We start from the raw sequence: 12,291 nt of genomic DNA on the forward strand, positions 1-12,291 counted from the left end.
AAATCTTCAAACGCCTCCAAAGCTCTTGTCGCGTCTGAATCATTGACGCATCTCTCACAATGCATTTCCTTCGCTCCCTCGTGGCGGCAACCTTCCTCGCCACCGGGGCCTTTGCAGCCAAGAAGACCCCCGAAGAACGTTTCAACGATTTCCACGCAAAGGCCCTCACCTCGTCCCCGATCAAGCTTGCCGACACCAGTTACAAGTCGTTGACTTCGGCTCCCCGCGATTATACCGTTGCGGTCCTTCTGACTGCTCTCGAGAATCGGTTCGGCTGTCAGTTGTGCCGAGAATTCCAGCCAGAATGGGATCTCCTGGGTAAGACCTGGACCAAGGGCGACAAGAAGGGCGAGTCGCGCCTTCTCCTCGGTACCCTCGATTTTTCCGATGGCCGTGAGGCTTTCATGTCGGTACGTCCACTCAGGATCGAAGCTGTTGTCAATTGAATTGGCCAAGAACTTACACGACGACTGCCAGCTCGGCCTCCAAACCGCCCCCGTGCTGCTCCTGTTCCAGCCCACAATCGGCCCTCACGCTGTTGCTGCCGCTGATCCCCTACAATATGACTTTACCAGTGGGTGAGTAGCCAATTTCAAGAACGACGAGCCTCGCCGGTAAAACTAACAAGTTACAGACCTCAGTCTGCTGAGCAGGTCCATGCCTGGCTCTCGAGACACCTTACCGACCGACCCCATCCTCCGTTGAAGCGCCCGATCAACTGGATGCGCTGGATCTCCACCATCACCATCGTCCTCGGTGTCGGAACAGTCCTTGTTACTGCCTCGCCTTACATCCTCCCTGTCATTCAGAATCGCAACTTGTGGGCCGCCATCAGTCTTATTGCGATTCTGCTATTCACCAGTGGCCACATGTTCAACCACATCCGCAAAGTTCCCTACGTGGCTGGAGATGGCCGCGGTGGTGTCAGCTATTTTGCCGGCGGCTTCCAGAACCAGTTCGGTTTGGAGACCCAGATCATTGCCGCTATCTGTTTGTGTACCCCTCCCCGCGTGAAGTCCCAAGACTAATCAAAGACAGACGGCGTCTTGGCTTTCTGTGCCATCTCTCTCACCGTCAAGGTGCCCCGCATCAGTGACAATAAGAGGCAGCAAGTTGCTGTCCTAGCCTGGGGCGGTGTATTGTTCATCATGTACAGCTTCCTTCTCAGCGTTTTCCGTATCAAGAACGGCGGCTATCCCTTCTCCCTGCCTCCTTTCATGTAAGGATGTATCTTGACAAGCAGGCACTATCAGAAGCAACCACCCGCGCTAGCAACTTCTCGTCTTACCTCGAGTTGTTCTTCATAGCTGTTCTCTAGGATAGCCATACCTCGCCAATGGCTAAGAGGCCTGGTGTCACCTTCGACACAAATGTAACATATCAATAAGGGATCGTCGGAAGCTTGTAGAGAGGGCCATCGGACGTGGCAAAATGATATTCCACGAATTGAACTACATCAGCATTGCAGTACATTTCGTCAATCATCTTGGTGTTTGCCCGCTGTATTTTCGATAACCGAAATATATGGGGCATGTCAGAGAGCCTGCATGCGTGTCTCCCTTGTGATCTTTAGGTGCTTTCAGATCAAACCGAGGGTTTTCTCTCATTTAAATCAGATCGTACATCGGCTTCGTCTTTGTATTCAGTACTGAAGGAAATGTCAATTTATTTGTATGCCGCTTCCAAGTCTCGTCCTCGCAGTATGTTTATGGACCTAATGTCATATTATCTCCCTCTGTCGGATATTCCCTCTAGGCCAAGTTGTCTGTTGCCTCAGCTTGGCACGGGGGACCAAGACGGGACCACCTGCTCCACCTGAGCGCCAATATGAACGGCAGATCACATCGCCTAGACCGAGATATTCCATCGTTGCTTCTTCGAATTGATGAACACCTCAACGACGTGTTGTTTCGATGTCCAAAAACCCCAAAGCGTCTGAGAAGATCGCTAGACGAGCTTGATGAGGTTGAAAGCTATAGTTCTTCCTCGTCCAGGAGATTGTCCTATCGGACAGATCAATGAGTATCCAGACCGTTGGTGCGCGTCATGCTGACGGCTGTCTCCTTCCTAATGAGGTTGACCCCGAGGCCGTATGGCAACTTTTTAATCTCAACCAAGTGTCGCACCATCATGACTTTGCAGGCGGATGAAGGAGGTTTCGTCCGGCGGCAACTGACCAATTTACAGTTGGCGCAGCCAAGCCATGAAGTCAGCATCGGACTTTTTAGCCGGCCGAGGAGAGTTCAAGCACTTAGCACCAGGATCGCCCCCCGCTGACCTGGTGTTATTGCCGGCTAAGGTGACAACTACGACTTTAGGCTGTTACTCTTTATTCCGTCCTCGAGGACCCGAGAGGGACAAGTCACTTGAATTAAAGTGATCAGTAGTTAATATGTCTGCTTCTACTATGATGCCATTTTGTTCTGAAGGCCCTTGGGTGCATTTGGTCTTAAACTTCTCGTTTTGCATTGTCATGCAAAAGGGCATAGCAATCGTCTTGAACAGCAGTTATATTCTGTTTATTTCACTTCCCCTACTATCTACGGATGAGCCTAAAGATCCGTACTCTACAGAAACAGAAGAAGAGTTGGTGAAGACAGCCAGGAGAAGAGAGTGAAGTGCGAAGAACTGCAGAATATGGAGCTTCTCCATTAAGCGCTCGCCATTGCAGTATTTGCGCTGGACCTGTTGGGATTGGAACGTTCTCCGGTTGGGACGGCCTGTCCTTGAAGTACTCTTTCAAGTTACCTAATGTAAATGCTCACCCATAGTTGGAATGATGTCAAGAATAAGATATCTTCCCTCAAAAAGTTGAAGCGGAGGTTGGTCTTACGAGGTATTATTTTCTGATATTACACATACCACCATATCCATTAAAGCTATAACCCCTTTGCACCTCATTCCTGGATTTGCGAGCCAACCATTGCTTGAACGTTACATGAAGTGACCAATCTGGCGGTGGACTTCGCATCGAGAGCCCTTGAATGTAAGGTGCTAAGTTGTCACCGCGTAGTATCGGCTTGCTCTAACAGCGCTTATGAGATTTTCCATCATCTTAGCCACTCGGAGCCGCTTGGGTAATCATTCTTGGCTCGGAGGCTTGAGACCGAAATAATCACCGCCACCGTGACCTGGTGCCTGATTGACTTTACGCGGAGGTTCTGGGTCAAACACAACCCAAGGCTTTGGATGTTGCCCATCTTCGTCGGCACCATCATGGTAAATAAATAGTGCTGCGTCTCCCAGTCTGGCCATGGCTCTCATCATCAAGACTTCAACATTATTACGGCAAACTTCACTACTTCGAAATAGTAGGGCCTCAAGATGAACTTAACCGCCGCTACATTGGTGGCTCTGGCCTCGATGACCATTGCTGCCCCCTCCCAGACCATCAAGGAGCAACCTCCACAGGCCGCTTTTGCCTGCTCCGCTAACGTCTCCCTGGATGCGAAGACCAATATCTTCTCCAAGTATACCCTACATGCCAACAGCTTTTACCGTGCTGAGATTCAAGCCGCCGCCGCCGCTATCTCGGATGGTTCCCTGAAGGCTAAGGCCCTGAAGGTCGCTGATGTCGGCTCCTTCCTCTGGCTGTATGTTGACCCCAGCATCTGGAAACCTTCCTTGAGCAGTGAGATACTGATGCTGCAGAATCTAGTGACACCATTGCTAACATCCAGCGTCTTACACCCGCCATTGCCGACGTTCCCTGCGACCACATCCTCGGCCTAGTCATCTACAATCTTCCCGGCCGTGACTGTGCTGCCAACGCCTCCAACGGCGAGCTGAAAGTTGGAGAGCTAAACCGTTACAAGACGGAGTACATTGACCCCATTGTCAAGATCCTGAAGACGAACCCCAAGACTGCCTTCGCTCTCGTCATCGAGCCCGACTCCTTGCCCAACTTGGTCACCAATGCCAACCTTCAGACGTGCCAGAACTCGGCATCGGGTTACCGCGATGGCGTTGCATACGCCATCAAGACCCTCAACCTCCCCAACGTGGTCATGTACCTCGATGCTGGCCACGGAGGTTGGCTTGGGGTACGATCTTATTTCCCTCATCCAAGTGATGTATCCTTGTTCTGTCTTGCTTACTCTGCCTGGAATATGTTGCTAATTGACTGATGCATAGTGAAATGACAACCTTAAGCCTGGTTCCGAAGAGCTCGCCAAGGCATACAAGGCTGGTGGCAGCCCTTCGCAGCTTCGAGGTATCGCCACCAACATTGCCGGGTGGAATTCTTGGTGAGTCTCACCCAGGTGCTCAAACTTTAAGAAGCAGGAATGAACGTGAAGAGACCTTTCACTGACAAAAAGTACTTACTTCAGGGACGCTGAGCCCGGTGAATTCGCCAACCCCCCGGGCCCCGGATGGCCAGTACAACAAGGCCCAGAACGAGAAGAAGTACGTGACTCTCCTCGGTGTCGCCCTCCAGGCAGCCGGCATGCCCAACCACGCCATTGTCGACACGGGGCGCAACGGGGTACAGGGCCTCCGTCTGGAGTGGGGCGACTGGTGCAACGTCAACGGCGCCGGCTTTGGCCTCCGCCCGAGCGGCAGCACCGGCCTCGAGCTTGCGGATGCCTTTGTGTGGGTGAAGCCTGGTGGTGAGTCTGACGGGACCAGCGACTCGAGCGCTACACGGTACGATTCGTTCTGCGGCAAGTCTGATGCCTACAAGCCGTCTCCCGAGGCTGGTTCTTGGAACCAGGCCTACTTTGAGATGCTGCTCAAGAATGCCAAGCCTTCTTTCTAGACGGAGAAGGAAAGCTTCACTACGTTGACACATTGGCGACATTGGGGACCTTCAAATACGTGAGAAAGGGGCTACCTCTCCGCAAGATTCTCTTCCACACGTGACCAAGCTTCATTATCCCAGCATATATGTATCACCTTGGGTCTATACATCTTTATGAGATCATTATTTTATGCAACCATGCGACAACATGTGATTTTGACGACGCAGTGATTAAGGTGGTCAGCATTTGAGAACGAGACTTAGCAGTCACGTCTCATTCTACGAAGCCGACCTGTATCTAACAAAAGTGATGTTGACACACATATCACGGGAAAAGAACATATATCATCTCTGGACTCAGAAGACCTTGTCTGCATACGGTATTTCACAGTCATCACTCGAGGCAGGGTAGGGTCGACGTGGTTGTGTGCTGACCAAGTCAACATCACGATTTAAACGAGAAACAGGATTTTTTTGAGTTTGCCAGGATCTTTTGATTTGGGCGTTACGTGGGTTCATGTCCAGAGTCCTTTCGTGGGCTGCCTATAAGCCAGCAATGCAGTCTCATCCCCAATTTTTCACAAATCGTTTTGACCCTGCGCATCCCGAAAGACATAACGAGGAAGCCAGCCTAGGACGCCCGCCATGATCTACCATCTCAGAGCCCTTTCCCCACCACACTTCGTCACCATCATCGCATAACCCAGAGAGAGAGAGAACAGAAGAGAGCTTCACGCCCGTTTATGCTCTCGACATGACACCCCAGGCACGGATGATGTTGTCGGTGTAACCGGCGAACAGGGTCTGGCCATCGGCGGACCAGGCCAAGCTCACGCACTCGGGCTCGCGGCTCTTCTTGCCGACAGCGGTGAACTCAGGCTTGAGCTCATCAACCTTGCTCTTCTTCTCAAGGTCGAAGATGATGATGCTGCTGGCGGTAGCAGCGCAGAGCCAGTAGCGGTTAGGGGAGAAGACAAGGGCGTGGATCTCGTCGTTGGCGTTCAGGGAGTAGAGGTGCTTGGACTCGTTGAGGTCCCACAGCATGGTGGTGCCGTCCTTGCCACCGGAGGCGCAGAGCGAGCCGTCGGGAGAGATGGTGACGGTGTTAATGTAGCCGGTGTGGCCGATGTGGTCAGTCTGCAGCTTGCAGGTGCTGAGCTCCCAGACCTAGAAGTGTGTCATTGTTAGCCATACTGATCCAGCACGGAGTTTTCTACAGACAACGACAAAATTTGGGGGTGCGAGATCAGTGCATTGGTGAATAGTGGTCTCATGGCCTGCACGGCAGGCTCTGAAGTAGCAAATACTTTTGGTTGCAAAGCATCATGTCGAATCGAGTTGTTGGGGCGGTGTTTCCAGGAAAGCAAATACTGGGGTACTTGAAACTCACCTTGACGAGCTTGTCCCAGCCGGAGGAGACAATGACGGGGTTCTGGGGGTTGGGGCTGAAGCGGACGCAGGAAACCCACTCGGAGTGACCCTTCTCGGAAATGGTGTACTTGCAGTCACCGAGGGTGTTCCAGAGCTTGATAGTGCGGTCGCGGGAGCCGGAAACGATTTGTCTGTTGTCGGCGGAGAAGGAGACGGACAGAACGTCGTTGGTGTGGCCGACGAAGCGGCGGGTGGTGGTGCCGGTGGCAAGCTCCCAAAGACGGAGAGTCTTGTCCCAAGAGGCAGACAGGGCGTAGGCGCCGTCCGAGGAGATAACCTATTTTCCTTCCCATCAGCGCCAGAATTCCCAGTGATCCTAGCCCAGCAAAAGAGGAAGCAAAAATTTCGTTGGCTTCGGAGGAGTGTTCGAGAGACGTACGCAGTCGGAGACGATGTGGGAGTGGCCCTTGAGAGAGCGCTTGGGGTAACCGTACTGGGACTCGTCACGGGTGAGGTTCCAGATGATCAGAGTCTTGTCACGGGAAGCGGACAAGAGCATGTTGGGGCTGGCGAAGTGTTAGCGACCACTGTTCTTCGAGGTTCTTGGCCTCCCCCCGGCCGGCGCTGCTATGCGTGGCTCGCGTCTCGTTGCCCATTTCGAAGACTCCCGTCCTTCTCCTGAAAGAAACGTCGGTGGCAGCGGTATTCGTGCAAGAGGAATCGGAGGGGAAGAGGAATGTAAGGTTGATCGTACTTCTCCATGGAGGTAGCCAGGCTGGTGACCCAGCCATTCTGCAAAAAGCATCCCCGTCAGCCATTTCGACTCTTCCTCAAGCACATAGTAGAATGACCGGCGCAACGCAGCGGCGTGCGGGCAAGTGAGACGGCAGCAACTTACGTGGCCCTCGAGGGTACCCTTGAGAATCAACTGCTCAGCCATTGGGAAATGAGGCAATCAGGTCGATTGAGTGGTGAGGGAAAGGTAGAAAGATTGGAGTTGATTCTGAGCGTCACACCTTTGACCCTTGGGGAGCTTGATCTGAGATTCCGGATTTTGGGTGTGGGTGAAAAAAATTAGCAAACTTCGCTTAGGGCCTGGCAGGTGGAAAGAGCGCCAGCCTTGCTCCTGCTGTGGTGAGTGCGGGCCAAAGAGGTGGGGCATAGGCCAATGGGAGGTGCCCGTGGCTGCGCTTCCTCTGTATTGCTCGCACAAGGCTGATGGGCCCCATAGCAGAATAGCAAAGTACATTGGTACCTAACAGGAAGTCCAGGCCCAATGTGCCAGGCCAGGTCCATCACAGGAAGTTCAGTTCTGCATGTCACTCGAGGCAGGGGCTCGCAGAAACGGGACTTGGGTCGTATCGAGACCAAGATTTACAGCCTCCGTCCACCTGCGTCTCTCATCAGAATGCAGTTTTCACCATCTCGAAGCTCATTCTTGCCAGTTTCAATCTGTTATCCACACCTAGCTCCCAGACCTCTCATGGCTGCCGTTGTCTTGGTAATCTTTCAATTTCATTCACACCCTAGGGTAGGTAGACTGAACCGCGGGAACCCATCACGTTGGAGGCATTGCTATTGTCGTGAAAACTGAGCATAATCTTGATGAAGCGCTTGCTGCCTATGCAGATTGCAGAATTTATCACGCCCCGCTCCTATCCATGTAGTCGCTAAAAAGTGCTCAAACTTGGCAATGATAAGGAATGGTCCTTCCGTCTCAGTGGCCTCCTTCTCGACCTTCAAGTGAGGTGGTTTTGTGTTGCAGCCCGTCTATACGATGCCTAAACGCCTTGCTGAATGCATGCCCGTTTCCGAAATCAATCAATCTTTGTGGCTGCCTTGACTGGCATCCGACACACCCATATCTGCTACCCATGCCTGCTAGTCCCATTCATTGCTTTTCCTTTTCACTCTAGGATCATCCGGCAAAGCACCGAACTTTTGTTTTCGGCCTTTAACGAGATCGGATGACTAGCCTTGCCCAGCGGCTCGCTTACTCTGCCTCTGGACTTCTCTGCGCAAATGCCGGGCGTCCGAGTTTACAATCATGCTGTGGTCGGCAATCTCGAGTTGTTGACCGGTTGCGCCGCCTTCCTTCTTGACGAATCCTTCCATAGCGGCTGCCCATAGCGAATAGCGCTCCTTGGTCATTGGGTCGCGCTCCGATAAGGATCTGATTTCCTTCTGCTTTCGAACCTTTGCCGCCCTCACCAGGCCTCGGAGGGCCTCCTCTCCTTGCTTTGAAGCCTTGGCCGCCTCCTCTCTCGTCCTCTGAGGGTCGCGACCATTGTCATCCTCCTTGGGCGTGTATTTGTAGGTATGTTTGCTAGGAAAGTCCGGGAAAGACTTTGGTATATACGACTTGGCTTCCTTCTCGGGCTTTCCGCTCAGCTCCTCGCCGAGGAGGGGTAAGGTTGTGTACGCATCTGGATCCTCGACCAACGGGTTGAAATATTCCACATCTAGCTTCGCCTTTGACACGGGATGGCGGACGTGGGGTCGAAGCGACGTCGTCTTCAAAGTGAAGCGTCGCATCATAGACTCAAAGTCGGCTGGGCTGGGTTGCTCACGCCGTGCAGCAAGGGCGATACGCTTGACATCGTCGATCAAAGAGGCCATGTCTGAACGCAGTGTTAGCGCCTACGAGCATGCGATGTCCACAACTCTTCTGGCAAAGCTCACAGGTCTCTACGGCCCCCAAAAAGCCCTCCATTGCTTCCGAGGTGGCGGAATCAAAGCCGACTTGCTGCAGTGCCAATCCTATGCTTCTTTCGAGGCCGCTTTTTGCTTGGTAGTCGAGAGAAGGAATGGTGACCTTGTTCGCGCCAGAAAGGAGGTTTGGCTCTTCATCGTCGGCGGCGGTCGGGCTCATAGGCGCGTCGCTATCTGTCTTCTGCCTTTTAATGCTTACTTTCTCATCTTCACTGGACGAGCTCCGCTTGAGCGGTGTCGTTGCCGCGGAAGGCGAAGACATGGCCGACGTTGAAAAAAGCTCGAGGGGGAAGGAGTTGTGGTTAAGTCGAGGTTGGAAGATGCACGCGCGGCTGTTTAGGACAGCGGAAGTCCCGAATTCTGCTAGAGTATCACCTTGGCAAAGAAATGCGCGATGACAGCGGAGATGGCGCGCGCGCTTGTGTTGTGGAATCTAAGCGTTGAGAAGAGGACGCGTTGGAAGGCTGAACGTCGGTGGAAGGGATATTGTTCGAAGTCCGGCATTCGAGGTTCCCAAGTAGATCGTCTGTGCTAAGGTAGGTACGGATACCTTACCTTGATCCTTGGGTGCCATTACAGCTGAAGCCGGTCAGCTCACGCGTTGGTGGGTACGTACCTACGATTCCTCGAGAAAATTGGATACCTGTATGAGGCTCTTCTGTGAGTTCTGTCTTGCTGGGGTTCCTCCCAACCCCTCGGCAGTTGCTTTCCGGCTCATCCTCCACTGAACTCAGACCTGGGCCCACCCTTCAGCGCCTGAAAAAACCCTGAACCAATCATGTATAGATGACGAGCCCTGAACCACAACCGTGGACCCGGCCCATCTAAAACTTCCAGGTTTGGAAGGTATGGTAAGGTAGGTGTACGGAGTAAGGTAGCCAATGGTCGAATCCCCGTAGGATACGGTGCCTACGTAGAAGCAATCGTATATCCCTTGTTGCTTCTCCCGTAAGCCCAACAGTGGTACTATGCCGTGTCTACTCATAAATGGCTTGGCCTCGCAAGGAGCGGGATCATTATGTTCAATAATGACCTGGCTGCGGCCTCATATGTATCTGCAGTGTTCTGGCTCTGCCGTCTGTCTCCGGGGAAAGAGGAATACTCAAAGTCCTTGAGCCAAACGTGGCCTTTCCATTCCCAACATTACGGCGACACATAGGTAAGGACTCGCACAGGAAGCGGCACTGTCTCTGTCTTCAGACAATCAGATGCATGTGTAAGGCAAGGTGCGAATGTTTGAAGAGGACTAAGTGCCTTAGTTTGATCAGTTCAGGGAGACCCATCTCGACCGGGCTGTATTACTCATTATCTTATCTGAGTCAAGCGCCTCGATGCACCCCAATGCCAATAGACTTCTAGGTCCAGAGACAGTATTACGTAGTGTCCAGTCCCCTTTCCTAACTTGTGTCACTCACTCTTTTCTGTCGCTGTCGGCGTCTTTGCTTCCCCACGTCTCTCTGACCTGTTTACCTACCTTATTGTGTAGGGTCAAGCGGGCACCTGGACATTTTAGTAACACAAACCCGACCTTGCTCACGCGCTCAGCGTTGATTACAACGATGCATGACTTGGAAATCCTCCGGTCCGGAAGCTATCGCCGTCAAGGTCTGCAGAAGCTCAAAATCACCGGAACTTTGGATCAATTCCCCCCTGAAATTCTGGACCTGGCCGAAACCCTCGAATATCTAGATCTCTCCGGGACTGGCATTTCCGTCCTCCCGGATGACTTCAGCCGACTGCGCAAGCTCAAGGTCGCCTTCTTTTCAGACTGTCAGTTTGCCGTGTTTCCCAAGCAGCTGTCAACGTGTCCCGAACTTGACATGGTGGCATTCCGCTCCAACGGCATGACGGCCATCCCGGAAGATTCCTTACCGTCCAAGCTGCGTTGGCTCATCCTCACAAACAACCGCATCGAGGCACTGCCCAGAAGCATCGGTCGCTGTTCTCGACTCCAGAAGTGCATGCTTGCTGGCAACAATCTCACAAGTCTACCGGATGACATGGCAGCCTGCAACAAACTTGGCCTGCTTCGTCTGTCCGCGAATGACTTCTCCGACTTGCCGAAGTGGCTGTTTGAACTCCCCGAACTCGCCTTTCTATCAGTGGCCGGTAACCCCTGTTGCTCCATCAGTCTCGAGGAGGAGCTCGCTCTGCTGCGCAAGGTGGACTGGGAAGATGTTGAAATGAGGGAGTTGCTGGGTCACGGAGCCTCTGGCGACATCTTCAAGGCGAGGTGGATGCTCGCCGACTCCGTGGTAGAAGAGGTGGCCGTGAAGCTGTTCAAGGGAGAGGTGACGAGCGACGGGACACCTCTAGATGAAATGGGCGCCTGCTTGGCAGCAGGTTCGCACGATAACCTCATCAGCACTTTGGCTAGCATTCAGGGCCACCCAGAGAAGCATGGGCTCATCATGCAGCTCATACCACCTCAGTATAGGACTCTAGGCCTGCCGCCTTCCTTGCAGACTTGCACCCGAGACCGGTACGATCCAAGCAAGAAGCTGTCAGTCAAGGTTGTTGTTGGGCTCTTGAGTGGCATTGCTGCGGCTGCTCGTCACCTTCACAGCAGAAAGGTTTCTCACTGTGATCTCTATGCACATAACATTCTCTCCAACGATGAGGGGCATGCTCTGCTGGGCGACTTTGGGGCAGCAACGATCTACGAGCACCTCGATGGATTCAACTTTGAGAAGCTAGAGGTCCTCGCTTTTGCTCACCTCATTGATGATATGCTTGGAGTGGTTCAAGCTGAGGAGAGCGATCATTTTCGGCAGACTCTGCAAAGCTTGCGGGAATTGTACACCCGCTGCTCGAGCTCAACTGTCTCCGAGAGACCTACCTTTGCCGACGCAGTCTATTTTCTCCGAACTTTGGTATGAAACTCGGCAGACCAGGTTGGTAATTTCTACTTATCCTGTGGGCCTCTAGGATATTTCATGACGAGCCAGGTCAATGACATGTTTCTAGCCAAAGAGACAACAGGTGAGCAGATTCGAACTCCACGAGGAATCGAACAGGAGGAGGCCGAATGAGGATTAAATGCAGGGAAGCACCAGGAAATTAGGCGCGGATCTATAGAATTAGACACAGCCTAGACTTAGACGTACCTACACTTCATCCAAAACAAAACAACTATTTAAAGGCTTGGCATCATTGACCCTTCCTCGAGGGACATCGGTATAGAGCGATGTGTGTCGACTGGAAGCCGCCATTCGGACCATTTTCGAAGCTCTCGTAGTGTGTGTGCAGGCTGTCTTTGCTGCACGTAAGGGTTGTCGACACTGGTAGCCAGGTCGAATAGTCTCGACTGGTGGGAAGAGTAACGGGAGAGCTTGTCCTCCAACGTCTTGTAAGACAGCCGCCCAGTGTCCAAGAAGAATGCATATTTGTGTATAGCTGGCTCTGAATTATTACTGCTCCCACCCTCCTGACCCAACTCTCAGGATAATCCATCTTCTCATATTCTA

At 52.7% G+C, this 12,291-nt stretch overlaps 5 protein-coding genes across 5 annotated transcripts; 3 read left to right on the forward strand and 2 right to left on the reverse strand.

The window, feature by feature from the left end:
* Positions 1-59: 59 nt before the first annotated feature.
* CORC01_09996 (OST3/OST6 family protein) lies at positions 60-1,223 on the forward strand (the record flags this gene model as incomplete). Its single annotated transcript, XM_022621625.1, has 4 exons — positions 60-410; positions 478-578; positions 635-990; positions 1,039-1,223. 4 exons carry the CDS (start codon positions 60-62, stop codon positions 1,221-1,223), a joined length of 993 nt encoding a protein of 330 aa, XP_022471849.1.
* A 2,101-nt stretch (positions 1,224-3,324) lies between these two features.
* Positions 3,325-4,759, forward strand: CORC01_09997 (glycosylhydrolase family 6-1; the record flags this gene model as incomplete). Its single annotated transcript, XM_022621626.1, has 4 exons — positions 3,325-3,593; positions 3,659-4,043; positions 4,153-4,247; positions 4,342-4,759. 4 exons carry the CDS (start codon positions 3,325-3,327, stop codon positions 4,757-4,759), a joined length of 1,167 nt encoding a protein of 388 aa, XP_022471850.1.
* A 723-nt stretch (positions 4,760-5,482) lies between these two features.
* On the reverse strand, positions 5,483-7,052 carry CORC01_09998 (guanine nucleotide-binding protein subunit beta-like protein; the record flags this gene model as incomplete). Its single annotated transcript, XM_022621627.1, has 5 exons — positions 5,483-5,908; positions 6,132-6,449; positions 6,552-6,678; positions 6,867-6,904; positions 7,011-7,052. 5 exons carry the CDS (start codon positions 7,050-7,052, stop codon positions 5,483-5,485), a joined length of 951 nt encoding a protein of 316 aa, XP_022471851.1.
* Positions 7,053-8,083: 1,031 nt separating this feature from the next.
* On the reverse strand, positions 8,084-9,086 carry CORC01_09999 (uncharacterized protein; the record flags this gene model as incomplete). Its single annotated transcript, XM_022621628.1, has 2 exons — positions 8,084-8,733; positions 8,795-9,086. 2 exons carry the CDS (start codon positions 9,084-9,086, stop codon positions 8,084-8,086), a joined length of 942 nt encoding a protein of 313 aa, XP_022471852.1.
* Positions 9,087-10,383: 1,297 nt separating this feature from the next.
* CORC01_10000 (serine/threonine protein kinase) lies at positions 10,384-11,703 on the forward strand (the record flags this gene model as incomplete). The annotated part of the gene is made up of 1 exon (XM_022621629.1): positions 10,384-11,703. One exon carries the CDS (start codon positions 10,384-10,386, stop codon positions 11,701-11,703), a length of 1,320 nt encoding a protein of 439 aa, XP_022471853.1.
* Positions 11,704-12,291: the final 588 nt, after the last annotated feature.

This window comes from Colletotrichum orchidophilum (assembly GCF_001831195.1).
Source record: "Colletotrichum orchidophilum strain IMI 309357 chromosome Unknown Scaffold_95.1, whole genome shotgun sequence".
Classification (NCBI taxonomy): domain Eukaryota; kingdom Fungi; phylum Ascomycota; class Sordariomycetes; order Glomerellales; family Glomerellaceae; genus Colletotrichum; species Colletotrichum orchidophilum.